Consider the following 25,380-nt stretch of genomic DNA (forward strand, 5'->3'; position numbering starts at 1 on the left):
GAGAGCAATCTGAAGAGACTGACAGATGACAGATGGTTCTTAATTGGTCTCCCTGCCTCCAGTCTCTCCCTTCTCCATCTACACACAGCTGCCAAAATAATCTTCCCGATACATTAGTCTGACAATATGACCCCTCTGCTCTGAAACCTTCACTGGCTCCCCATTGTCTCTTGGATAAAATAGAATCTCCTTAGCTTGGCTTTTAAACCTTTCACAGTCTAGCTCTAACCTACCTTTCCAGCCCCGTTTCATGTGAATCTTTATCACACACTGTTCATTCCAGCCACAATGGACTGCTCTTCCCCAAACAATGTCCCACCTCCCACTTCTGTTCACTGACACAATATTTACCAACTTCCTCTTATCTCCACCTTTCAGATGCCTTACCTTCCTCTGAGGCTAAGCTCAGGAGTTCCTTTTCCCATGGAGCCACTTCCCTCACCCCAATTCCTAGTCTTCTTTTCCTCTTCAAATTACCTCATTATTATCTAAAGGCAGCATGAAACAGTAGAAAGAGCCCTGGGGCTGGAGTCAGACAAACCTGGGTTCAAATCCTGCTCTCATACTATGTGGCCCTGGGCAGTTCACCCTGGGCTTCCATTTCTTCATTCACATGTATTCCAAGACCCCTCAAAGGCCCTACCAGTATGTCTCTTTATATTAGATCAAGCCATGTGACACATGAATTCTGAATAGCAAGGATTTGAAATTGATATTAAAGGCTCTCTATGCTCATTCCCAGATGACCACCACCTCTGGCAGGAGGTTGGCACCTCAACATAGAATTTCAAGCTTCGACTCCAAAAAAGATCAGCATACCCTAGAACAGGAGTTGTTAATCTGGTGTTCATGAACTTGTTTTTTTTTTAAATTGATTTTAATTGATGAAATTAATTGATAAAAAGATTTTTAATTTAATTTTTAATTGTAGAGATCTCTTTTGACTCCTCTCAGCCAACACAACAGTTTAGGGCAGGTTTTTTTTTTTAAATCTTTTTTTGTGTCAGTGACCCTTTCAGTAGTCTTGATGAAACCTAGGGACCTCTTCTCAAAATAATATTTTTAAACGCATAAAATAAAATACAGACGATATGAAGGAAATCAATTATATTGCAATAGATATCATGTAAAAAAAAAAGCCAATGTCATGAACACCAAATTAACAACTCCTGGTCTAGAGTATGCTGATCTTTCTTGGAGTTGAAGCCTGAAATTCTTGTTTCCAATCAGAATCCAGGTTGGGCCATAGCTCCAGGACGCAGAGACCATTCAGAGGCTTTGGAGAGGCATAGACCATAAAGAGTTTTTCTCCAAAACACTTGTGGGAGCTTGGGGTCGTGCATAGACACATCTCCCTGCATGTAAAATGGGGACAATACTAATTATCTCACCTGATTGTTGTGAGAAAAATGTTTTGTAAGCCCTGAAGCACTCTTTCAATGTGAGGAGTTATTGTTATATTTATCCAAATAAATGTTATTTCCTACTCCCAGTAGAATATAAGCTCCTTGACAGCAGGAACTGGTTTGTTTTTTTCACTCTCAGCACCTAATACAATACCTTGCAAAGGGCAGGCATTTAATAAATCTTTACTGAATTGGATTGAGGGAGAGTGGGGCAGGCAGAACCCAGTAAGCAAAGAAATTAAATTGGAGTTGACTTATATTCTTGACTATACGGTATTTGTTTGCATTTCAAAAATCCACTCCACACCTAACTCTCTGGACATTTGTGAAATTTAAAACATATAGACTACAAAGATTTACTTGTTGGCAATATGTAATGGTATCTCTGAGTCAAACGCCTTCTGCCATTGTGCTACCCAGTCCTCCAGGGAGGTGAAATCCCTCCATAGCATCTGCAGTCTCAAGCTGGCTGGGAGAAGCCACTTTCTGGCCTGCTTCTAACAGCGTCCGTAGAGCCCCTGGGCAACAGCGGCTGACCAGAAAACTCAGAGGTAATGAGTTTTAATCTTATCTTATGCTCCTGAAAATCTCTAGACTGTTCCAAACTCAGTTTCCAGACCTGTCCACATGAGGCTGAGAAAATGGCATACTTTTTTAAGCTTGGTTCAGCTCTGTGTATCTAGCTAAAAATCAATACGGAATCTGTTTAATGGTAATGAGCCCCTCCATAGAACTTGGGTAGGCTGTTCCTGTATGCTACACACAGAGGGGTGACTCTTTCCAGAGTGGGAAAGAGGACTGACTTGTGAGTTGAGTCTTGCTTTTTTCACTGCTGTCTGTATCTAACTCTGACTCACTGTGTATCTGTCAGGACGTTGATGCCTAGGACTTCAGTTTCTGGGAATCAAACTACAGCTCCTGATTCAGTGAGCTAGACCAGGAGTTCTTAACCTGAGGCATTATTAATAAAATAATAAAACATTATTCTGAGAAAGGGTCCATGTACAAAATAGATTAAGAATCCTGGCGAAGCTTAGCTTGTGTTCCTAGGAGCTATATAACTTCCTAGAGGGGAGCATATTAATTAGGCACATGAAGGTGAATCCTGAATTTGCACTTGGATGATTCTTGTCCAGTCTAATGGCTACCAACTCTTCCCTTCCCCAAACCTCAGCCTGGCCAGAACTCCATGTGTGTGAGGCCCAGGGTGGTCAGGGGAGCTGAGGTGACATAAGAAGTAAACCAGGCCTGAGATGCCTTTGGTGAATCCAGGCACAAGGGGTGGCCTGGCCCTTCCTGTTGTAGTCCTAAGCCCCTGTGCTCTCCAAAGGCCCTGGTGTGAAGGAATTTGAGTTCTAACTTTAGGTGGCTACGTGGCTGATGGCTGTTTGTGAATATCTCATTCCTACTTTGGCTGCCCAGCTGGTAGGAACAGAACGGGTAGTCATGGGACTGTCATCATGTGCTGTCCAGGTTAACATGTAGCATTTCTATTACTATTAACAGACTTTCTGCTCCTCACTCCATCTGTTCTCTGAAATAATTGCAGTTGTACAGACCATGCCTTCGCTACAGGCAAGCTCTGGGGAAGAGGATAGTGCTTTTATGAAAAAAAAAAGTGTTAAAAAATAACAGCAAACATGAGAAGGAGTGGGAATGTAGCTAACAGCAGGTTCCCAATTTCTTTCAGATTCTGGCCTGCAAAGGTGGTATTTTCACACTTGTTGGGGGTGACCAAGACCAGCCAGATGGGGGTGATTGTCTGGGCTTAGTCTCTTGAGGTTGCTGTTGTCCCCCAGCAGACTCAGTACCTGCGAGGCTAACAGCTGGGAGGAGTCATGAGTTCCTGGGAAGAGAGAATGGCATTTGGGGATAGTGTAATGAACCTCCTGTCCAAGGACACTGAACTAGACCAAAACCTGGAAAAAAGTCTGGAAAATGTTAAATCCAAGATGGGCCCCAGGAGGTGTGGCTTTTAAGATATACTCCTAACTCTTTGCAAAACTCACTGAATGATCTTGGGGAAAGCCATTGGCCCACTCGGTGCCTCAGTTTCTCTAGTTGTAAAATGGAGAAAGGATGTGCCCTTGCCTTTAAAGACTTTTGGGAGAGTGGTTGAGTACTTTAGAGCTGCTGTCAGCCTTTCCAAGGGAGGGAGGAGAGGACTGAGCAGGCCTGTTATGACGTAGCGTGTGAGATAGTGACTAAGGTTCCAAATCGCCATTTACTGTTTTACCTATGGAACAGCAGTGCCGTGGGAGGCTGAAGCACCAAACTAAGAACCAGGAGCCCCAGATCCAAGTCCTCACTCTGCCTTCCACTCACGGTGTAACCTGAAGCAGAGCGCTTAATAGCAGTGAGCTTCAGTTTCTTCATCTACAACATGGCGGTGACAGCACCTGCCCTACCTATCTTGCAAGATCTGTACAGAGATACAATGAGAATGGATGTGAAAGCACGTCATAGCCCGGAAAGGGCACAGTGAGCATATGTGGTTCTGATCACTGGAAATGCTCCAACTCGTCAGACTGACTGGAAGGCTAGGAGATCAGAGGCTTCCCCTTTATCAGACTGGGGGACAATGTGAGGAGAGGGAGGGAACAGGCATTTATCAAGTGCCTATTATGTGCCAGGCACAAAGTACTTTAGAAATATCTCGTTTGAGCCCATCTTCCACCTACTAAATCTGATTGGACTTGGTATTTCTAAGCTCTTGGTATTAAAGCAAAAATGGCTGTGTCCTCTTGTCCAGAGACATGGGGTGGTGGCAGCTGCCCCTCAGGAGAGCAGACCTGGGGGAGAAAGGAAAACATCAAGGGAATGAGGCAAGGGTTTCTGAGTCTTCTACTTGACTTGAGGAAGTGATTCTCTAGAAAATGGAAATCCAGAGGTGAATTTTTTAAAAATAAGCTGAAAAAGCTTCTCCCCTCCCTCTCCCCAAAGCCAGGTGGGAGAGGTCTCCTAAATGTGTTTGTGGCAGGCAAAGAGTTGGTGGGGCTACTTCATGGATGCAGTGATACAAGTGCTCAGGCAGTGTATGGGTTTCCCCTTGGTTTTTCACTAGGGAGGAGATAATGGAAATTCCCACTTTTAACTGTCATTTGAATTAGGTTGGAGGTGGCAAGATGGTAGTGGTCAGTGTACAGGAATTTTCTAGCTCCAACCAGCAAATTGGACATTAATCCCTGGGCTTTGGGTAGCACCATCACTGCCGTCGCCACCCCATCCCCCACCCCAATTTTTAATTCAGAGGTGAAACTCAAACAATTGGCTAATATGTGTTACTTATAGGTACTAACAGCCTCAGTGCCAGAGGACTGCCAAAGAGTTATCCCTGCCATAGGAAAACCTCCCAAGGGACCTGGAGAGCTACTCACTGGTATATCTATCTCACTTGCACATTAGGCAAGGCAGAAATATTCTATGTGATCACCGACAGCATGGCAAGCTTAACTTACTGAAGAGGAGGAAAAAAGCCAAAACCCTGGTTTCTCTGAGAAGTTCTCTTGTCTTAATGTTCTACTAGAGTTCTTTGAGGAGTAATAAACATGTGCCCCAGAGGGAATCTATTTAGACTTTTAGGAAGAACCTAGGTCAAAAGCTGTTAAAAAATTAAATCACCATGGAATTCAAGCAAGTGGTCTCATGTTTTTGTCATGGATTGGGAGCTGGCTTGGGGGTGGGACACAAACTACAGGCACAAAGGGGAATTCTTTGGCCAGATCCCACATTGACACTGTTTGGTCCAGCCTCACTTCACTTAGAATCTCAGAGTGTAAGGGATGCTAAAAGTCACATAATCCAACCCTTACCTGAAGCATTTACAGCAGCCCCAGAAAGCCAAACGCTTCCCAGTGACAGGGAACTCACTCCCTAATGAGGCACCCCATTCCACTGCTGGACAGTTCTATTTGTTAGGAAGTTCCTCTTTATAACCAACCGAAATGTGTTTCATTGCAATTTGGGTTCATAGAAATGGGAAGGGACCTAGAGGTCACCAAGTCCAACCCTTTTATTTTAGAGATTAGGAAACTGAGGCACATAGAAATTAAGTGACTCGTCCATGATCACCCAGCTAAGTGTCTGAGGTAGGATTTGAAACTGTGACCTCCTGACTTTTAAGTTTAGCACTATCCATTACATCATGCTGCCTTCTGGGGTCAGAAGAAACAAATCTAATCTTCTTTCATCAAATATTTGAAGACAGCTACCATGTCTCTCCCTCCCTCTCCTCTCTTTTCCATGTCTTCTCCCATTCAACAAGCCCTTATCAAGCATATACCAGGGTGCAAACCTCATCACCACATTCATTACAGAGAAGTGAATTTTTCAACCATGGCAACTCTAGAAGACTTTCTATTAAATCAGAGGAACAGCGATAGCCTTCATGGGTGAAGGGACCACTCACTCTGATAAAATCAGCCACTGAAATATCAAATAAAATATGGATTAAGGACACAAAGATGAAAAATAATAGGCTGAACAGTCCTCATTCTTCCAACCAATATTATAGGATTTCACCTTCTCTCACTATCCTTGGTCATGTTCCACTAGGCATGTACCAGTTTGTCAAGATGCTCCCTAAAATATGCTGCCCATTAGTCTGTGGTGCAGCTATGACCTGACTGGGGTGGGGTGAGTGGGACCATCACCACCTTTTCAAGAAATTGTGGAGAACAGGAGAGAGACTGAAATATCAGAGGACTAACATTGCCCCAGCTTTCTTAAAAGGGAAAAGAATAGAATGTGCAAAGTATAGGCTAGTAAGCTTAACTTTGATTCCTGGAAAAATTCCAGAATGTCTCATTAAAGCAATGATTAAAGAACATCCAGGAAAAGAGGTAGTGATCACAGAGAGCCAGCAAGGGTTCAGTAAGAACGAGTCATTGCAGAGTAACTTTATTTCCTTTTTTGTTGGGTTACTAGATACATGGTAGAGCAGGAAAATGCTCCCAGAATAGCTCACCTTCATTTTATTTATTTCATCTTAATTTTATTGCTAGCTTTTGCTTCTATGCCACTTTCATTTCTGAATATATACCTCCTCTGACCTTTCGCCAGGAAACCATTCCTCGTATCAAAAATTAAAACAAAGAGAGCAAAAAGCAGATCGGCAAAACCAACCAACGTATCAACTGTGTCTAACAATATATGCAATGATATCAATAGTCATCCCCCCACCTTTGCAAAAGAAGAATGGAGGAATATTTTCTCAACTTTTCTCCAGGGCTAAGCTTGTCATTATAATGACAGTATGCAGTTTGAGATTTTTGTCCTTTTCATTCACGTTATTGTAGTTAGAATGTTTACACAAAGAGATTCTAACAAAGCATTTGATGCTGATGTCTCTCATATGATTCTTGTGGAGAAAATGGAAAAATGAGAGCTAGAAACTTGTACAATCAGGTGAATTTGCAGCTGGTTGAATGACCATTTCCAAAGAGTAGTCAGTAATGGTTTCATGTCAGCTTGGAAGGATGTCATCAGGAGAACGCCCAGGATCTATGATTGACGCTGCATTATTTAACATTTTTATCAGTGACTTTGACAAAGGTCAATAGATGGCATAATCTTAGCAAATCTCCAGTGGACAAGAATCTGAGAGGGATATCCAACATACCAGATAACAGAATCAGAATTCATGGATTGAAAACTGGAATGGACTTTAGAAGTCATCTAGTCCAAGCTCCTGAGGAAAGCGAGACCCAGAAAGGTAAGTGACTTGTTTGAGGTCTCGTAGTTACTAAGAGGCAGAGCAGGAAGAATAAGGATTTCAGGCTCAAATACTGGGCCAAACTGAACAAGATGAAATTCAATATGGAGACAAGTAAAGTTTAGTATCTGATACTATAGGGTTGTTCTGGGCTTCATAGTTTGGGGAACGATCTAGCCAAGCTGAAGCATGTCCAGAAGAGGGCGACCAGAATCCTGAAAGGACTTTAGCACATGCCATAGGAGAATTTCATCTGTGAAGGATCTAGGAATGTTTAGCCTAGAGAAATGAAGACTTTGGGGGCAGAGCATGGTACCTGTCTTCTCAAGTAGTTGAAGGAGTGTCATGCAGATGAATGACGGACGCAATCTGCTTATTCCCAGAGGGCAGAACTAGGGCAATGAGTAGAAATTGCAAAGAAGCAAATTTAAGCTTAATATAAGGAAAAACTTTCTAACAATTAAAGCTGCCTTAAAATAGACTGGGCTGTCTCCAAAGAGAGTGGGTTTCCCCTTACTGGAGGCCTTCAAACAAAGGTTTGTTGAATCCTCGTTGGCTATATTGTAGACACTGCTCTTTGTCAGTCATGGCTTGGACCCGACATCCACTGAGGAACCTTCCAACTCTGACATTCTGTAATTCTGTGTTTATTATGAGGTAGCTGCAAATCCTGTGGCTTCTCTGGCTGCCATGTTGCGCTGTTGATTTCTATTAAGCTTACAATTCAATAAAACCCCTAGATCTTTTCCAAGTGAAATATTGTCTAACCATATCTTTCCCACGTTAAAAGTGCAACTGGTGAGCTCTTTTTGGAACATTATTCTGTCAGAGGTAGCCCTGCCAACTTCGTGTCATCTATAAATTTGATAAGCATGTAATCTGTGTCTTCATCCAAATCACTGATTTTAAAAAGTTTACCGGAACAGGGCCAATGACAGAATCCTGCAGCTATCTCCATAGGTATTCTGCCAGGTCCTGATCAATAGAGTAATCAATATACTTTGTGTTTGGGTAGCAACCCAGCTCTGCATCCTCCTGACTGTTCCAGCCTCCAGGCTGGATCTTTTTTGTCCACAAGGTTATCATGAGAGACTATCATATACCATGCCTAAATCCACAATTACCAGGGCCTCAAAGCCCATTCAGGAGCACTCCCAGCTATGTATCCAAGGCTTGATTCCTTTCCCGTAAATTGTATAACACAAAAAACACACAAAGTTAAATAGGAAATAAGCCCATTTATTCAAGCTGACAGCATACTGAAATCTGATGTTATAAAGATGAGGATACCCAGCAAAGCACAGAGTGAATGAGTTTCCCTACTGGAAACAGAAAGAGGGAAGGGGAGAGAAATTGAGAGAGAGACAGAGAGCAGACAGAGACAGAAAGAGGGGCAGATAGAGATCTCACCCATGGAGAAATTCCCTGAAGTCTCTCGTGTGATAAGCTAGGGACAGGGACATGATTGAAGTGCTGTCATTTCAACATGTCAGCTCCTTCTCGGAGTCTTTCTTTCCCTTCAGGGACAGCCCTGGAGGAAATAAAAAATATCTCTCTTGAAGGTGGAAGCCAGAAGACCAGGATCTCTCTCCTCCCTAGCTCTTGCCACTCCAACCCTCACACAGTCCTGAAGCATTGAATTACCAACCTCCATCAATAAGGAGAGTCTTAAGCAAATGGTTTTTGAGTTTCTGGTGACATTTGTATATCACATCTATGGCATTTTGTTGACTGATCACCCCTGTTAAAAAAGAAAACAAAGCTGGTCTGGCAGCATTGTTTTAATGAACCTTTTATCTCGCAATGATAATTGAATCTCTTTTTGAGTACATAAAAACTATCATTTTTAAATGATCTATTTTTATCAGGAATCAATATCAAACCAAAATTTGAAAATTATGCTTTCTTACCCTCTTTAATGAAGTCAGAATAACACTTACCCATCTTTTATCCTATAGCAGCTCTCCCATTTTCCATGATTCTTCAAATATCACCAACCATGGTTCAGCAATCACAGCCACAGAATTCCTTATTCACTAAGGCCAGGTCGGTGAAACTCACTGAAGACACCTAGATCTTCTCTTACTGGCTCTTTACTTAGCTTGAGTTTCAATTCCCCGCTAACCATTTTTTTGTTCTATCCTTTTCATTCTGAATATCATTCTTCCTGGTAACAGAAACAAAAGAGAAATAGAATAGTTGTGTCTCCTCATCACAGACAGTTCTTGCTTTACATAAATTCATATTATTGACTTTACATAAAGAATTCTGAAAGAAATCCGCATTCCGAAAAACACCTATGTTAACTTTAGAGTACTGCACTCTCTCTCTTTGCCCCCAGCCTCCACCAGCATGTCCAGCCCCGCCCTGCTCCCCTGTCTTGCCTCCATCCACACTTGGGCACTCTGTCTGCCCCTGGCTCCTGCCTTTCGCCTGTCCTCTCCTATTTGTGTTCACATGCAGCCCCAATATGTATGTCCCCCATGTTCTTCCTCTCAATTCTGGCCACGTGGCTGACCCTGGCCTGGGCATATTGCTCGTCCTGCTCTGGCTTTTCCGGGCCTGGGCCCCACTGTGTCCTTCAACCATGTGGTGGCACCACCCCCCCCTCCACTGGAGCACAGCCCCCTTCCTACCGCCCTCCTTCCCTTCCCTGCCTCCACAGGCAAATTTGCATCATATAAAAATCACTTGAAATAGACTAGGTCTGAGAAAGGGTCCACTTACATAAAGTGAGAACTGTCTGTATTGTCCATTGTCATCATCTCATTCATTCCATCACTAAGCATATCTCTTCTTTCTTCCCAACATTACCTTTTCTTAAAAAAACAAAAACACCCTTTTTGTTGGCTTAGCACACAAATTTGGGTAATTTGGGGATTTCACATTCCTATTTTTATAGAACCATGCCATTCTTTTGTATTCATTCTCAATCATCTTCCAGCTTCTATCTATTGTATTTGTCTTTTTAAAATTTGAACTCCTGGATTAATCCTTATGTAGTCACATAAGTCTTTTTAGACCCTTCTTCCTTTTCTTTCTTATTATAATTTGCATTTATGTCTTCAGATTTTCATTCTTGAGAGCCTCCCAATCCTCTTAAATCAGCTTGTCTTTAAGAATATCAGGCCACAAAATTTGACCTATCTTTTCTCTGAATGGTTTGAAATCCATTCCTGTAATGCCTAGAGTACACACCAATCTATGGCCAGCATTCCTACCCTTGTCTACCAGAAACCTTGTGATAGCATGGGCATTTCTTCCCAAGGTTCCAGTCATTTCTATTTCCTTTGCTAATTCTTACTTATTGGCTATAATATCAGCTCTCCTTATCAAATCCTCTTCAATATAATAGGGCAGGTAAGCCAGCCTAGCTGAAGTAGCAAGGCACCCTGAGGGAGAGAGAGAAGATAGTATGTCCCAAGCAGCTCAAACCACTACCACCACCTTCACCATCACCTTGATGGAGACAGTCCATCACACTGAACCCAAGAGCCTTGGGAATATCAATTCTTCCAACACAATGCCTGTAGCCATCATCGTGACCTGCCACCCTTGTGGAGATGTAGCCTGGCAATTACTCCTGCACGTGCCAAAGCCACAGCTACTGAAGATCCAGAAAAGAAAGTTCTTGCCACCAAAGTGCTTGGCACAGTCAAACAACGCAATGTCAAACCCTGTTATCATTCCTCTCTGTTTTGCCATGGCACCTAAGGACAAGGGGACCTCTTCATCTTCCTTGTAGCTGAAACCTTGCCTATGTGTTGTCTCACTCACAATGGGAGCTAATGGAGAGCAGGGGCTATCCTCAGCGCTTAGAGTAGTGCTCTGCATATGGAAACTGCTTAATAAGTCTTTACTCATTCGTTCATCTATTCAGTACTTTTAAGTGTCTGAGACTGATGAGAAGATCATTTCTGTCTGGAAAATAAAATAGCAAATCAGTCATTTCTCATTTCTGCTCTTAGCTGAAGGATATATGTGCGCATATATATGTATGTATGTATATATATATGTATAAACAGCAGAATAAATAAAGTTTCCTATCATAATTATATGCATGTCCTCTCTTCATGCCAGTTTTGTGATCTGCTACTGGTGCTCATTATCCATGTCCTCCTTCTGGACAGGTGGCCTAGAGTAGGCTCTTACCATAATACTTCTTTTTTCCCCTCTGCTAATTGTGGATATCCACTAAAGTATATGTCTTTTTTTTTGTATTTCATACTCCTAAACTGCCTCTCTTTTCTAATCTTATGTTAAACCTCAAGTTGTTTTATTTATTACCCGCTGTTGACGTCTTTGAACTCTTGACTAAGCATTGCTTTGGAGGTAATGTTTTAATAGTTATCTCCTCCGCAGTTGCCATCCATGCTGAGAAACTGTGCATCTGCACCTTTAGGGACTGTGTCAAAGGGATAGCCACCAAAGTACCATATTGAAAAAAATCTGAGCATACTGTCTATTACTAATGGGAGACTTCCATGCATTCACTGACTACATTCCATACAGTCATTAAGGACTGGGCCTGGGAATTTGGAACCATGGTGAGCTATAACAAGAAGAGTCCCCTGCAAGTGGAGCCGATAGGCTGGGGGCACAACTCAAAAACACTGGGAACATGTAGATCCTGATCTTGAAGGAAATGCACGGAATTGTGGGTCAGGCTTCCGAGTAAATGCTCCATGAGAGGACTCTTCAAGAACCCTTCTTCACCCCTGCTTTCTTTATGTGCTCCCTGCTCCCAGCAGGGGCATAGTTCTTGGTACTGGAATCTAGCACAAGAATGGGCAGTACAGCATCTGGAACTAGTTCTTTGCACTGGAATCTAGCACAAGAATGGGCAGTACAGCATCTGGAACTAGACCTGCACCTGTCTTGCTCTAAGACCTTGAGTGAAATACATGCATAATTAAAACAAAAAAAATCTTATTGGTTAAAGTACTTTTCCATTCTTTGTTGTGCTGGATATTCCACAGAGGTCCTGACTTTCCTTTCCCTTATGAAAAACAGAATGATTAGTAGAAAGCTTACAGGACTTGGAGCCAGGTGAGATGGACTCAAATCCAAAGACGGACTCCAACGATCCAACGCTCTTTAACCTCTTTGAGCTTCAGTCTCCTCCTCTGTAAAGTGAGAGGAAAAATATGGTAAGGACCAAAGGTGATAATATATGTAGAGGGGAGGGGGATTTGAACCCAGGTCCTCTTGACTCTAAACTCATTGCTCTTTCCACCACATTGTACTGCCTTTTGGGGCTCCACAGTTGATGTAGTCACAGATGAGGAATTGTAGATTTGTTAACAAGGTATTAATATTCAATAATCCCTTTACAAGGATGAACACATCTCTCTGATTGAGTCAGAAGATGCAACAGATTGCCTGGGCTGAAAATTGGCCATGACTCTGGAGGCTTTAAATAGCTAAGCTCCGGAGACAGTGAACAGTTCAAAAGTCCTGGCAAGAGTCAGTAGTCAAGGAAGAACCCAACTCTTCATCAAGAGTGGAGGGTGAGAGGGGGAGGGGAGGAAGATGAAGAACAGGATTTTCTCTCTTCTCTTCTCTTCCTTCCATCAACCAAGGTGAAGCTCCTTACCCGGAGGGAGATACATCCCTCTTCTAGTAGTTGAAAAGTCACTTTCAGAGAGTTTAAGGCACAGTTGAGGGGGCAGAGACATATGCTCAAGATAGACAAGGATACAGAGATGCAGTTATTTAAGGCTGAAAGCAGCTTCAAGGAATATGACCTCTGGCAGCAGAGAAGAGAATCAGCCTTGGATTTATGAGAGTCATTGTGCTCTATAAAGAGTGGAATCCTGGGAACCCAGCAAAGATGCTGTGCCCATGAAGGAGCTTTGGAGGTGACTACAAGGAAGAAAGGACTTGGAGGCCTAACAATACAGGAGGAGTGACTAGCCTTGGACACATATATGTTCCCCATGTGTTTGCCTCATTACTACTCAATCCTAAGTTTGTATCCACTCTTCCCACAGACTCAGTACATATTAATCAAAGAGAATGACCCAGGTTTATGGGAGGAATGGTTTATCAGTACTGTCCTTACTATGCTATCTTAATAAGTACCTTTGCTTTATGTGTTTACTGGCTAATGGTCAAGGGAAAGCACACCAATGGGGGCTCATGAGCTATAATGTTTGAAGCCCAGACTCACAGGGTAACCCAGAATGCAAAGTAAAAGCAACCTTCTGGGGATCCACCCTCACCATTTTGACTGCAAGGTAAGGGAGCATCTCAGAAGAGGAATTACACCTGTAAAGCACTTTGAAAACCTTGAATCACTATATAAATATCAGCTATAAATATTATCATTATGGAGTTGCACTTCTCCCCCTGAAAAAAAATGGAAGAGAAAAAGCCATAATCTTGCCTTATCTTTCAGCACTAAAACTAAAAATCCAAATTCCAGATTTCTCTCACTTAGAGACTTCGGTATAATCACTGCAGGTACAAAACACTTTATCAACAAGGCTATACATAAACAAGAGATTCAAAGAGAAGTTTGGGAGATTATAGAGTTTATCTTCTTGTTCCTTATCCCTTCCTTTAGAACTCATTTGAAGAGGTAGTCACATCTAGGTGCCAGGTGGCATAGAGAAGTATAAAATAGCCCCTGCCCTCAGGGAGCTGGCATTCTCTATTGAGCAGTCAGGACAAGCTCACATGGAACAGTTAACAAAAAAGTCTCTGGAGAAGCAAACCAGACAACCTGCCTTGGTAACACACATTTTGCTCTGTGTTCTCTGTGCTCATAGATAGGTCAGAATTGCCAGAAATCAGTTGCATATGTCTGGGCTATTCAAAAGAATGACTCTCTTCCTCTCCTCCTTCCCTGCCTGGAGCAAATACTCCAGTGATCAGAACAGAGGGGTGGAGGAGCCTGGGACAGACTCTATGGAGCCAAGCAAGGAGTTAACTCCCCATGCCCCATTTCATCTGGTAGGAGGGAGAAAGCTGAGGTGGAAACCCCCCAGCATTTGCGAGGGTGTTTGGGAGCTCCTGCTGGAGGATGTGGTTAGTGGCAGGGCTGGGAACCAGCTCCCTAGGCACACAGAGACAAAAGATGCGAAGGTCAGGACCACAAAAGCCCATTCTTTCCTGCTGAGCTCTTTGAAGGGGGATGGGTAGTTAGGGAAAAAATTAGGAGATGACCGGGGGCGAACCTTAGGATTAGAGGAGGTTTTCTGAGGGCACTGCTCAGCCATCTCAGAGTTACTAGCAGGCACATGAGTTCTCTTCCTAGATGACCAAGGAGGGAACCAGCACCACAGAAGCAAGGAGTACCTTTGTCCCTAGTCGGGCCTGGGGCATGTTAGGGAAACACCTCTTGGAAATGAGAATAGCTCACCTGGCCACTGTTTGAGCCTGAGTAAGGACTGAGGTTTCAGGAGAACTTGGAGTGAGTTCAATTCTGCCTCTCCATGTCAGAATGGATACACACTACACCGGGGCACTCCTCTCTCTGCTCTCCTTCCCTTTTTCCTCTATGCTACTTTGTGTCTCAGCCTCCCAACCTCAAATCATTCCAGTCTGGCCACAGCCATGATTGGGGACTTGGGAGGACCCATCCCCATCTCATCTTTTTCCAGCCTGAGCCCTGCTCTTGGGTACACGCCTAAATATAAACTGACTTAGCACCCAACCACCCCAATCCATCTTGGACCCTGTCCTAGAACGAGGCAAAGCTCTAGGAGTCTATGAGGGGCCGAGAATACTCCCCCACTCCAGGTCATCTCTAGCTTAAAAGATGCCTTGGTGGCCGGGTGCCTTACTTCCTCTCTGGATTACTACAGTTCTCTCCCATTTGACTTCTTTGCCATGACCGCCAATGTAATATCTCTTAAACACAATTTTTGTTTCTCTCCTAATTGTTAGTGTTCTCAGGCTCCCACACTTTTCTAGTGCACTTTGATCCCTCCCTTGCCCCTGTGACTCCCTAGCTTGTACTGTACTCATTTGGGACCATGGTGTACCCCTCCCCACCAGCAGAATATAAGCTTAAAGACTTATGGACTGGCACTGTTTCATTTTGTCTTTGCCTTTCCAGGGTCTAGCATAGTATCCAGTACATCGTAGGCATGTAATAAGTGTTTGTTAGATTGAGCTGGCAGCTCTATATTGTCTTTCAAGTCAAGTCAAAACTCAGAATGACAGACTCATCGGATCATAGATTTAAAGCTGGAATCCCAGAATCTCTGAGCTATAAGTGGTCTGAGAGGTCATCAGGTCTAGCCTCTGGACAATTCGTATTGTTGTTCAGCTGTGTCCCACTCTTCATGACCCCATCTGGGTCTTTCTTGGCAGAGATACTGGAGAAGTTTGCCATTTCCTTCTCCAGCTCATTTTACAGATGAGAAAACTGAGGCAACCAGGGTGAAGTGACTTGCCCAGGGTCATGTAGCTAGAGTCTGAAGCCAGATTTGAAGTGAGGAAGACAAGGCTTTCTGATTCCAGACCTAGCACTCTATCCACTGTGCCACCTTGCTGTCAGATACAGACTCAGGCGCTTACTAACTGTGTGACCCTGGGCAAGTCACTTCACCCTGTTTGCCTCAGTTTCTTCATCTGTAAAATGAGCTGGAGAAGGAAATAGCAAAGCGCTCCAGTATCTTTGCCAAGAAAACCTTAAATGGGGTCACAGAGAGTCAGACACGACTGAAATGACAAATCAACAATTCTGCCTCTTTAAAGCCTTATAACTGAACCCTATTCTACCTATCCAATTTTATCCCTCTTTCCTTTCCTTATGGTAACGTGCTCATTCTCACCTTGAGTTTGCTCACACCATTCCCTCTGCCCTAGATGCCCTCCAGCTCCCTATTTCCCACCTAAGTCCTACCCAAGGCCCTGTTCCAAACCCATTTCTTTCATTAAACTCTTCCTGCTAAATTCAGCCTACTCTCATCTCTGAAATACTATATAAAGCACTTGTAGTTTGTAATATACATTTTAGTATTTGTGTTATGTAATACCATTTCATGTGTCCTCCTAAGTCTGCACAAGTCTGCTCAGCCTCTAGACTCATTGAGGGCAGGGGCCCATTTTATGTGTCTTCTGTGTCCCCTAAAGTGTCTAATAGAGTACTGAGTACATGGTAGATGCTCAGTAAATACTTGCTGATTACTAGATTATCCTCCATCCAAGGGAGATCCAGGCATCCTGCCTTCCTACTCCCACCCAACAGACCTCAAACCCTGCAACCAAACAGTGGCAGCCCCTTGAGAGGTTGTCACGAGAGCAGAGTGTCTTGGCTAGTATGGTGGGGAGGGTAATCAGAGCCTTCTTTTAGCCTCATCCAAGCCCTGCTCACCCATGACACTGAATTCTCTTCTGAATTTTTGTTTCAGAATAAGAAGTACATATTGATGATGGTTGATCCAGATGCCCCCAGCAGGAATAATCCAAAAAATCGCTACTGGAGACACTGGCTGATAGTTAACATCGGTGTGAGTAGATTTAGCAGTACTTTCTTATCTATAAAGGATGATGGCTGAAAGCTTGAGCTTATTGGTGTTTTCACTTTCCATTTTGGGAGAGGAGTCTGGGATAAAAGCAGAGAGCCCCTGGCATCACCCATAAGCCACCTGTCCTCCACAGCCCCCTTCATTTCCTAATTGCATTTCTAATCAAAGTATGTCCTTCAGAGCCTGACTGATGTCTGGGGGTAAGGAAGGGAAGCTGGAGCACTGCTGAGCCAAATGCCAGGATTTCAGGGCTCTAGAACATTCCGGTTGGTCCCGTTGGTAGAACTTGAGATAACTCTATCCAGAATAGTTCTCGTAGGCAGCTCTTCCATCCTTGTGCTCCTGATGTGGCCTGAAGAGGCTGAGGAGCCATGGAGGGGTAAGCATGTCTATTTTGTGATTTGGTTTTTGTTTTGTTTTAATTTGAGGCTCAGCTCAGCTCATGGGCCCTTTCTTCCATTAGCTGTGAATGCTTTCATTGTGAATGGGTGAGTGTGATACAGCTCCACAGTGGTGTCTGGAGGTGCCAGAGAGCCCTCCATAGTTAAAAGTGGTATGCCAAGGGTCTGACCCCACTACTTCTGATGTGGTGGGTGGGATATTCACTAGTCAATGAACTTCTGAAAAGGGAATGGGGTTTATCTAGCTCCAATAGCTCCTGAAAGAGGCAGGAAGTGAGGTGGGGTGGGGGGCAGGGCAGCAACACATAAATCAGTGAAAATCAGCTCCCAGCATATATAGGTTGTCAGCTACCAAAGAGCAGTTTTGGCCTCTGCTGTTGGCGGTTTTGGGCCAGAGAGAGGTTCTGAGACGCCTCCCTTACTCCATATCTCCTGCCTTTCCTCTCTAAAAGGAAGGTTGAGCAATGTTGGAACCCACGCCCACCCCTTATCAAAAGCCTCTCATCCAAAGGAGGCGTCATAGAGCAGGAGCATAGAGCAGCTCCACCAAGGGGTCTCCAGGAGGGAAGGAGAAAAGGAAGAAAGTGTTGGAGCTACCCTCCTTCTAGGGGGCTGCAGACTTCTGGTCAGGAAGATGTGCTATGTGGCATGCTTATGGGAAGGGGCATACACAGAAGAGAAGGAATGAGTCTCCATAAGGCTCTGGGGTCATAGAAAATATTCTCGTGCTCTAACCCAAAACCAAAGACTGTCTTCTAAGAAGTTCTTAGAATCTTAGAACAAGAGAATGCGCATACTAGAAGGGACCTTAAAAATCATCTAGGCCAACATCCTTATTTCTCAGATGAGGAAACTGAGGCCCTGGGGGGAGGTGATTTGGCAAAGGGAATATGGCCAACTAGAACTAGAATCTAGGTCTATACCCCAGTTCTGACTTCGTACTACGGAAGCCATGTTGGCCTAGCAGGATCTAAGAATGGGACAGGCCTCTGGGCAAACAAGATGGCCTCTCTGTCTCCTCCGAAGCTATTACAATAGGGTTATTTTCTCTTATGACATCTTTGGAGTGGAAGGGCCAGCCAAGATCAGCAGCCCAACTTAGAAACGGAGTAGGTGGCAGTTGTCCGGCAGACAACTGCCAGGACGAGCCTCACAGCTCTCCTCACCACAGCGAAGGGTGTTGAATTTCAGGCTGGTTTTCACCGGCTGTCCCTGGTCTGAGTGCCAAACAGGAAATGGTGGCTTTCTTCAGCTATTTCCACTAGGTCCTCCCCTCCCCACAGGCCCTGAATTCCAGGGGGCCACAAAGAAAGTATACATCGCGTCCTGCAGGATATAGGGTGCTGGATCCCACCCAGGGAGACCCAGAGGGAGGAAGGGCCCTCAGTGTAATCTAGGGGTATTTCTTCATGCCTACTCTGGCACCATGCAGCGGGACAATATTTTCCCAAGCGCCAGCTTCAGACAAAATTTTATCGGTCTATAAAACTTTCATTATCAAAGAGCCTGCTTCTAGATCATAGAAACTTGGAATCATAGGATTTCATAATTGGAAGGGACCTGAAAGTTCATTTGCTTCAACCCACATTCAAATAAGTAACCCCTCTACAACATTCCTGACAAGTAGGTATCTCATTTCTGCTGAAAAATTTCCAGGGATGGGAAGCTCACTACCTTCCGAGGCATCATACTCCATGAATAACTCATTATTATTCAACTGAAATGTGCCTGTATAATGTCCACCCATTGTGCCTAGTTCTCCTCTGTAGGGTCAAGCAAAAACAATATAATCCCTTGATGTCAGGCTCTACCTCTTCACAGCCTTCAATGTATAGCATGGTTGCAAACAGCCCTCTTCTATGTGTGTGTCCTTCCTAAAATGTGATAGCCAGAACTGGACACAATGCTCTTGAAGTGGTCTGAACAGATAGATGCTTCATCTGGAGGATGACAAGGACCTTGGGTTCTTGTGGCTATGCCAATGTAATACAAGCCTCAGGAGCTCTTACCGAATTGGAAAGGTTTCAGATACAGACCTGGGAATAGATTGTATGACTGTCATCTAAGGACCAGCCTAAGTTAGTTCAAAGAGGCCCTTCACCATGAGGTTGGCCACCAATCAAAAATATATTTATTTTGGCCACGTGAGGCAGGGGTGAAGAAGGAGAAAGTGACAGAAGACATTTGAGTGATAGCAGGTGAGGAAAAAGGGAGAAAAGGAAGCTCGCCACAAACAGCCTCCTTTTTTTCCTGTAAAATAGGAGGCAAGGTTCTCAGATGAGAAAGTGGGGGTGGGGGCGGGGGTGGGGGGAGAGAAGCATGGGAAATTTGAGGAGAGATGAAAAGGTTTGGAAGGGCCACTGTGGGATAGTGGTTTGGCAAGGGAGTGATTAGTAGGATTGCCTAGCAGCTGCAAGGGCCCAGTTGAGGTTATGTAATATATTTCAGACTGGTGAAATATCTGAAATCTCTCCAGTGAATCCCTCCTCACAGCACAATTTCAGGTCTTGGGACCTGAGAAGTTTGGACCAGGAGGATGGAGGAGGATTGGGAAGAGTCTGATATAGAGAGAAGACCAAGTCAGTTTTTCAACTTCCCATGGGCTATACCAAATAAGATAAAGTTTATCTGAATAGTTCAAGAATCTGTAGTTTTGTGTGTGTAAACAGTCTCTTCACCGATGCAAATTCTAGCCCCCATCATGGTCTTCCTGAATCATCACAGCCAAAGGAAATACATTTTTGATTGTTGGCCAGCCTTTGACACTATTAACCACTCTCTCCTCCTTGCTTCTCTCTCTTCTCCTGGTTTTTGGGGCACCGCTATCTTCTGGTTTTCTTCCTACCTGTCTGACCTCTCCTGTCCCCTTTGTTGCACCCTCCTCCAGATCAGGCCCTCTATTCATAGGTGTCCCTCAGGTCTCGTCCTGGCCCCTCTTCTCCTCTCCCTCTCTACTACTTCCCTTGATGATCTCATCAGCTCCCATGGATTTAATGACCATCTTTATGCTGATGATTCTCAAACCTACCTCTAGTGCCCTCCTCTCTCTCCTGACTTCCAATCTTGATTCTCCGACTTCCTCTCAGACATCTGAAACTGCACGTCCAATACACATCTTAAACTAAATATGTCCGTGCCAGAACTCATTATCTTTCCCCCTTCCCCCCCGCCCCCACCTTCCCTTTTACCGTAGAGGGCAACGCCAGCCTCCCAGCTCTTCAGGCTCAAAACCTAGGAGTCATCCTGGATGCTTCACTATCACCCCTTACCCAAGCTGTTGCCAAGGTCCAATGATTTTACCTTTGTGAAATCTCTCAAATACATCCCTTCTGTCCTCTGACACTGCCACCGCTCCAGTGCAGGCCATCATCACCTCATGCCTGGATTATTGCAGTATATAGGTGGTGAGTCAGCCTGCCTCAAGTCTCTCCCTACTCCAAATCATTCTCCATCCAGCCACTAAAGTTATTTTCCTAAAACAGGTCCAATCATGTCATAACCTTACTCAATAAACTCCGCTGGCTTCTTATTGCCTCCAGGAGCAAATACAAAACGCTCTGTTTGGCATTCAAAGCCCTTCATACCCTAGCCCCCTCCTACCTTTCCAGTCCTCTTATGACCTCACTCCCATAAACATACTCTTCCAGCCCAGTAGCACCGGCCTCCTGGCTATTCCACAAACAAGACACTCCATTTCTCATCTCTGGCTGTCCTCAGGCCTAGAATGCTCTCCCTCCTCCGCTCTGACTGCTGACCCACCCTGGCTTCCTTTAAGTCCTAACTAAAATCCCACCTTCTACAGGCAGCCTTCCTTAATTCCTTTTAATTCCAGTTCTTTTAATTATTTCCTATTACCCCATATATAGCTTGCTTTGTATATATTTGTTTGCGTGTTAAGCTCCTTGAGGGCAGAGACTGTCTTTTGCTCCTTTTTGCACCCCCAGAACTCAGTCCAGTGCCTGGCACCTAGTAGGTTCTTAATAAACATTTACTGAATTGAACAGGACAGTTTAGATTAGGAAAACACTGATATAGAAGATGGAAGAGAGGGCTAAGAGTCAGAGTAATTGGATTCTATTCCCAGCTCTTCCATCAACACCCGACAAGGCCTAGAGAAAGTCCCCGTGCCTCATTTTCCCCTTCTGTAAAATGAGAAAAGTAATCTGCCTTCCTTTTCCCATGCAGAGTGAGTGGAAAATTCAACTTTGGAACCCCAACTATATTGATGTTCACTCTTTCACATCCCGGTGGGGTCAGAGAGTGGCAGAAAAACATGGAGCTTCTTGGAAGCAACCCCTTCATGAATTCAATGTCCCGTCAGTGTCCCTTTGCTCCCCACCCCACCCCCACCCCGCCTTTTAGAGAGTACCCATTTAGAAGAAATTTCCAGTAGAACATTAAATTGTTTCTTTCTCCAACCATTGCTATGTTTTTGGCTTGTACTGAAAAAGGATAGGTTTTTCAGGTCTGACTCATCTAATAATCTTTAGCATGAAAGTCTAATTAAGTTATCAATAAATTTGTATCATTCGTGTCAGGAGAAATGCGGATAGGCTCCTCTTCTATTTGTCTTTGAAATTAGCGCTTGGGGCTTTTTTCATGCAGGTATTTTCATTAGAGTCTTTATTGTTAATGGGAATTTTGAATACATGGAAATGGGATATTAATACTTTCCACAAAAAAAAATCATGAAGGATGACAAAGAGAGGTTAGAACAAATAAACAAAGACATCTCCATCCACCTGCCCTCCCCTCCCCCTCCCCACCCGATGACATCTTCCTAGAAACTCTCAGGGATTCTAAATTTTGGCCTGAAATCTTTGGTTTGAAAAAAAAAGAATGAAAATCCATTCATTGCTCAGCTGCACTTCTCACCTCTCCTCTCTGTTCACTGTTCCCATCTATCCTTTGGATTCAGTCAGTGTAGCCAATACCTGCGATGTGTCTGGAGAGTTAGATACATGGAAGATGCAAACAACCAGAGCAAGGTCACTTTGCAGCACCAGCTTTTTGGCAGTGGGGGTCAGCTACTCGGAAGCGTAAGGCCAAGGCAAAGCCGGAATGTTTGAGTCTGAGTCACCGGCTCTGCTGTTGGCTCGGAACTTCGGCAGAGGCAAACCATTTCTGTAAGCCTCAGCATCCCAACTCCCTCTGCCCCCGCCTCCGTAAAATGAGGAGACAGAACTGGGTGATTTTTAAGGTCCCCACTAGCTTGGCCACCCTGTACCTCAATTTCATTCTCTGTAAAATAGAGACCTCTGAGAACTGGTACAAAGATCATCTGTGTAAAAAAATCAGGAGCCCTATGGTAATCTGTAGGTTTATTTTGATTCATAGTCTGTCAATTTTCATTGAAATCAAAGTGAATAAAAAAAACTATAATTGGGCACTTCTTTTGTGCCCAGAACTGTGTCAATGATGGGAAAACAGGTAAGATTGAGAAAGAGAATACTTCTTACCTTCATAAGAGAAATACCATAGTGCATTGGACTTGACATCAGAAAGGGGGTCCAATATGTACAACTTGCCGGCTACATGACTTTGATCAAGTCAGTTAATTTTCTTTATTTTAGTTTCTTTAATCTGTAAAATGGAGCTAATAATGCTTACCTTGCTTACTCACAGGGTTGTTGTGAGGAAAAGGTATTGCAAATCTTAAAGCATTAAAGCAACATGAATTATTGTGATTACCTGGAACTCAGGGTCAGACAAAGAAATCAAAGCAAGGCGATGCATTAAACTGTGATTTATTTATTGGTATATTTGCAGGTTGGCTGTTGGGATTTGAACAAGTTGTTCAGGATCTGTTTTTCCTTTATAATCATTGTCTGTTTTAAATAATAACTGGAGGATATTCCATTTAACTAGTATAATATAAAGGTCCCCCCTCTGCCCTGCAGTGATATTTTTGATGATCATGAGCAAGTTATCCAATTTTGAAATAAGGCTTATTTTAATGGCCCACTTCTGAAGACTCCACTCTGAGGCCCAGGTGCTGTTCAGCCCCATCCATGGGTCCTACACCTCACAGAAGCCAAATTTCTAAGGATATAGAAAAATGCAAAGCCTTATAACAAAAAGTGTTCATCTGATTTCTCCTCTTCACCAGTGGAGACCTGTCGGAATCAGGTCCAGTCATCTCCAAGAGTCTGGGTCAACAAACCCCAAGAGGCTGATACAAAGCCTCTCCTTCTCGACACCCATCACTGACACACACACACACACACACACACACACACACACACACACACACACACAATTTGAGCCTGACCCAGGACCATAATAACTAGGATAGAGTGGTTAGGGCTTTTCCCCATAGTGCTAGGCACTTTCTCCCCACAGTGAAGACCACCTATCCCCAGCATTAAACTTCATGGCGTTCTATTCCCAAGGTCCTTTCAAAAGGGTACCCATCTTCCAGGGCCTGCATTGCTCCTAAACCCCCATGGAGTAGAAGTGAAGCTCTCTGGGGAACAGGCTGACTTACACACACACACACACACACACACACACACACACACACAGAGTCAGACTGCCACCGCCATTGTTGATCCCTATCACCTCCCCAGTTTGACAGCCAACTGTTTTTGCCCTGGATGAAAAGAAGTTCCAATAACAGCCCTGGCCCGATTTCCCAGTGTCCTCTCAGACCAGAGATAAATGCATGGAACTGGTCCACAAGTGGGCAAAGCGGAAATTTGGGTCCAGGTGAATTCCACGATGCCATGGCATCCCAGCAGATGGCCGCTTCATCCTCGTCGCTGTCTGCTGGCTTGTTGTTGTCTAAAACCCAGCGCCCTTCACCATTTCTTTAGCAACCGGGGACTTAGCACTGCTGTCATTGTCACACCCTACAGATGCTTTCACTCCCATTCAAAATAATTTCAATAAAATGTTGCTATAAAGTAGAATATTATCTTTTGATGAATGTTTTTAAAGCCCTTTAGGTTTTCATGGTAATTGGTGGTGTAAAATTATTTAGAGATAAGAGCCAAATTAGCTCTGGTATGCTCAGGTCGCTGTGTCCTGTTATCCATGTGAGCAGTGTTTAAATATAATCAGCCCTTCGACTAATGCAGCATAATTGTTCATTTGAAAGAGCTTTTTTTACTCCATTCAATGAGTCATTAAAATATTCAAGGGATAATGCAGTGAATTGGAAATGAATTTATCATATTATCCTGTACATACTGTAGTGCCTCAGGTAACTAGGCAGAGAGAGAAAGGAGAGAGAGACAGAGAGGGAGAGAGAGGGAGAGGGAGCAAAGGAGAGAGGAGCTGGTTGTTCATGAGGAATCTGATAAACAAGGCTTTTGAATTGGTGTATGGGAAGGCTATAGAGGAAGGATGGCTAGAGAGAAAGAAAATGATTTTCTTCAAGCAGCTCTCTCTCTCTCTCTCTCTCTCTCAACATTCTGAGAATCTGTACTCCACCACAGCTCTGCTGTTAACTTATTTTTATCAAATATGTTTATATCAGAAAGTCGTTATGGAAACCAATTCTGCCATCCAGGAGAATTCCTGGATCAGGCAGAAAACACACACACACACACACACACACACACACAGACACACACACACAGCTCTCTCTCAATCTTTCCCTCTCTCACACACTCACATTCTCACTACTTCTCTTACACACACTCACTGTCTCACACATACATAACACACACTTATTTTATCTCTCACACAGTAATGCTCATTCCCTCTTCTTTCTCTCTCTCTCTCACACATATATACACAGTCCACAAAGAAACATGACAGGCTCTTGCCCACTCAGTTGTGAGCTCAGCAGGATCAGTGACTGAGGGTTAACGTTGACAAAACAGAGGACAGCATTCCTGGGTCCCATAGGCTGGACACAAGTCAGAAAGAAGCATTGAGGGGAAATTGTTGTCAGCCATAGGGCTGTCCAATGGATAGGGTTGAGGCCAGCGGCCCAAACTCTATGCCTGATCCATGGTTGACGGTCAAGTCTCTCCTTACCATGCTCTAGGATTAAGTTTCCTACTCAAGACAACTGCCCTTTGAAGAAAGCAAATTGGGCCACCACAGAGTCAGACCTTAGATACTCTAAGTGCATAATCAGAGGTGGAGTCATAGAATTGTAGACTCTCATGGTCAGAAGAGACCTCACAGGCCATGGAGTCTAACCTCTCCTTGAATAGAAATTCACTCTACAACACCTGGGACAAGGGACCTTCCTGCCCCTGCTGTAGGTCCTCCAGTGATGGGGAGCCAGCTGCCTATCAGAGCAGCCGTTCCTCCACTGAGTTGCTAGAAAGTTATTCTTTATTTCAAAGTCAAACATTTCCTCCCTGGAAAGTCTCAGTCCCTAGTTCTGTCCTCTGAGGTCAAGCAGAACAACACTAATTCTT

The 25,380-nt window shown here is 43.9% G+C and overlaps 1 protein-coding gene across 3 annotated transcripts in view; it reads left to right on the forward strand.

Moving 5' to 3' along the window:
* The window catches only part of PEBP4 (phosphatidylethanolamine binding protein 4), a 357,304-nt gene that overhangs the window by 208,468 nt on the left and 123,456 nt on the right, over nt 1-25,380 (forward strand). For all 3 annotated transcript variants that reach the window (XM_036748622.1, XM_036748623.1, XM_036748621.1), the window contains exon 4: nt 16,485-16,583. In XM_036748622.1, the coding sequence (XP_036604517.1) occupies nt 16,485-16,583 (99 nt within the window). The remainder of the gene's footprint in view (nt 1-16,484; nt 16,584-25,380) is intronic.

Source organism: Trichosurus vulpecula, chromosome 3 (assembly GCF_011100635.1).
Source record: "Trichosurus vulpecula isolate mTriVul1 chromosome 3, mTriVul1.pri, whole genome shotgun sequence".
NCBI classification, from domain to species: domain Eukaryota; kingdom Metazoa; phylum Chordata; class Mammalia; order Diprotodontia; family Phalangeridae; genus Trichosurus; species Trichosurus vulpecula.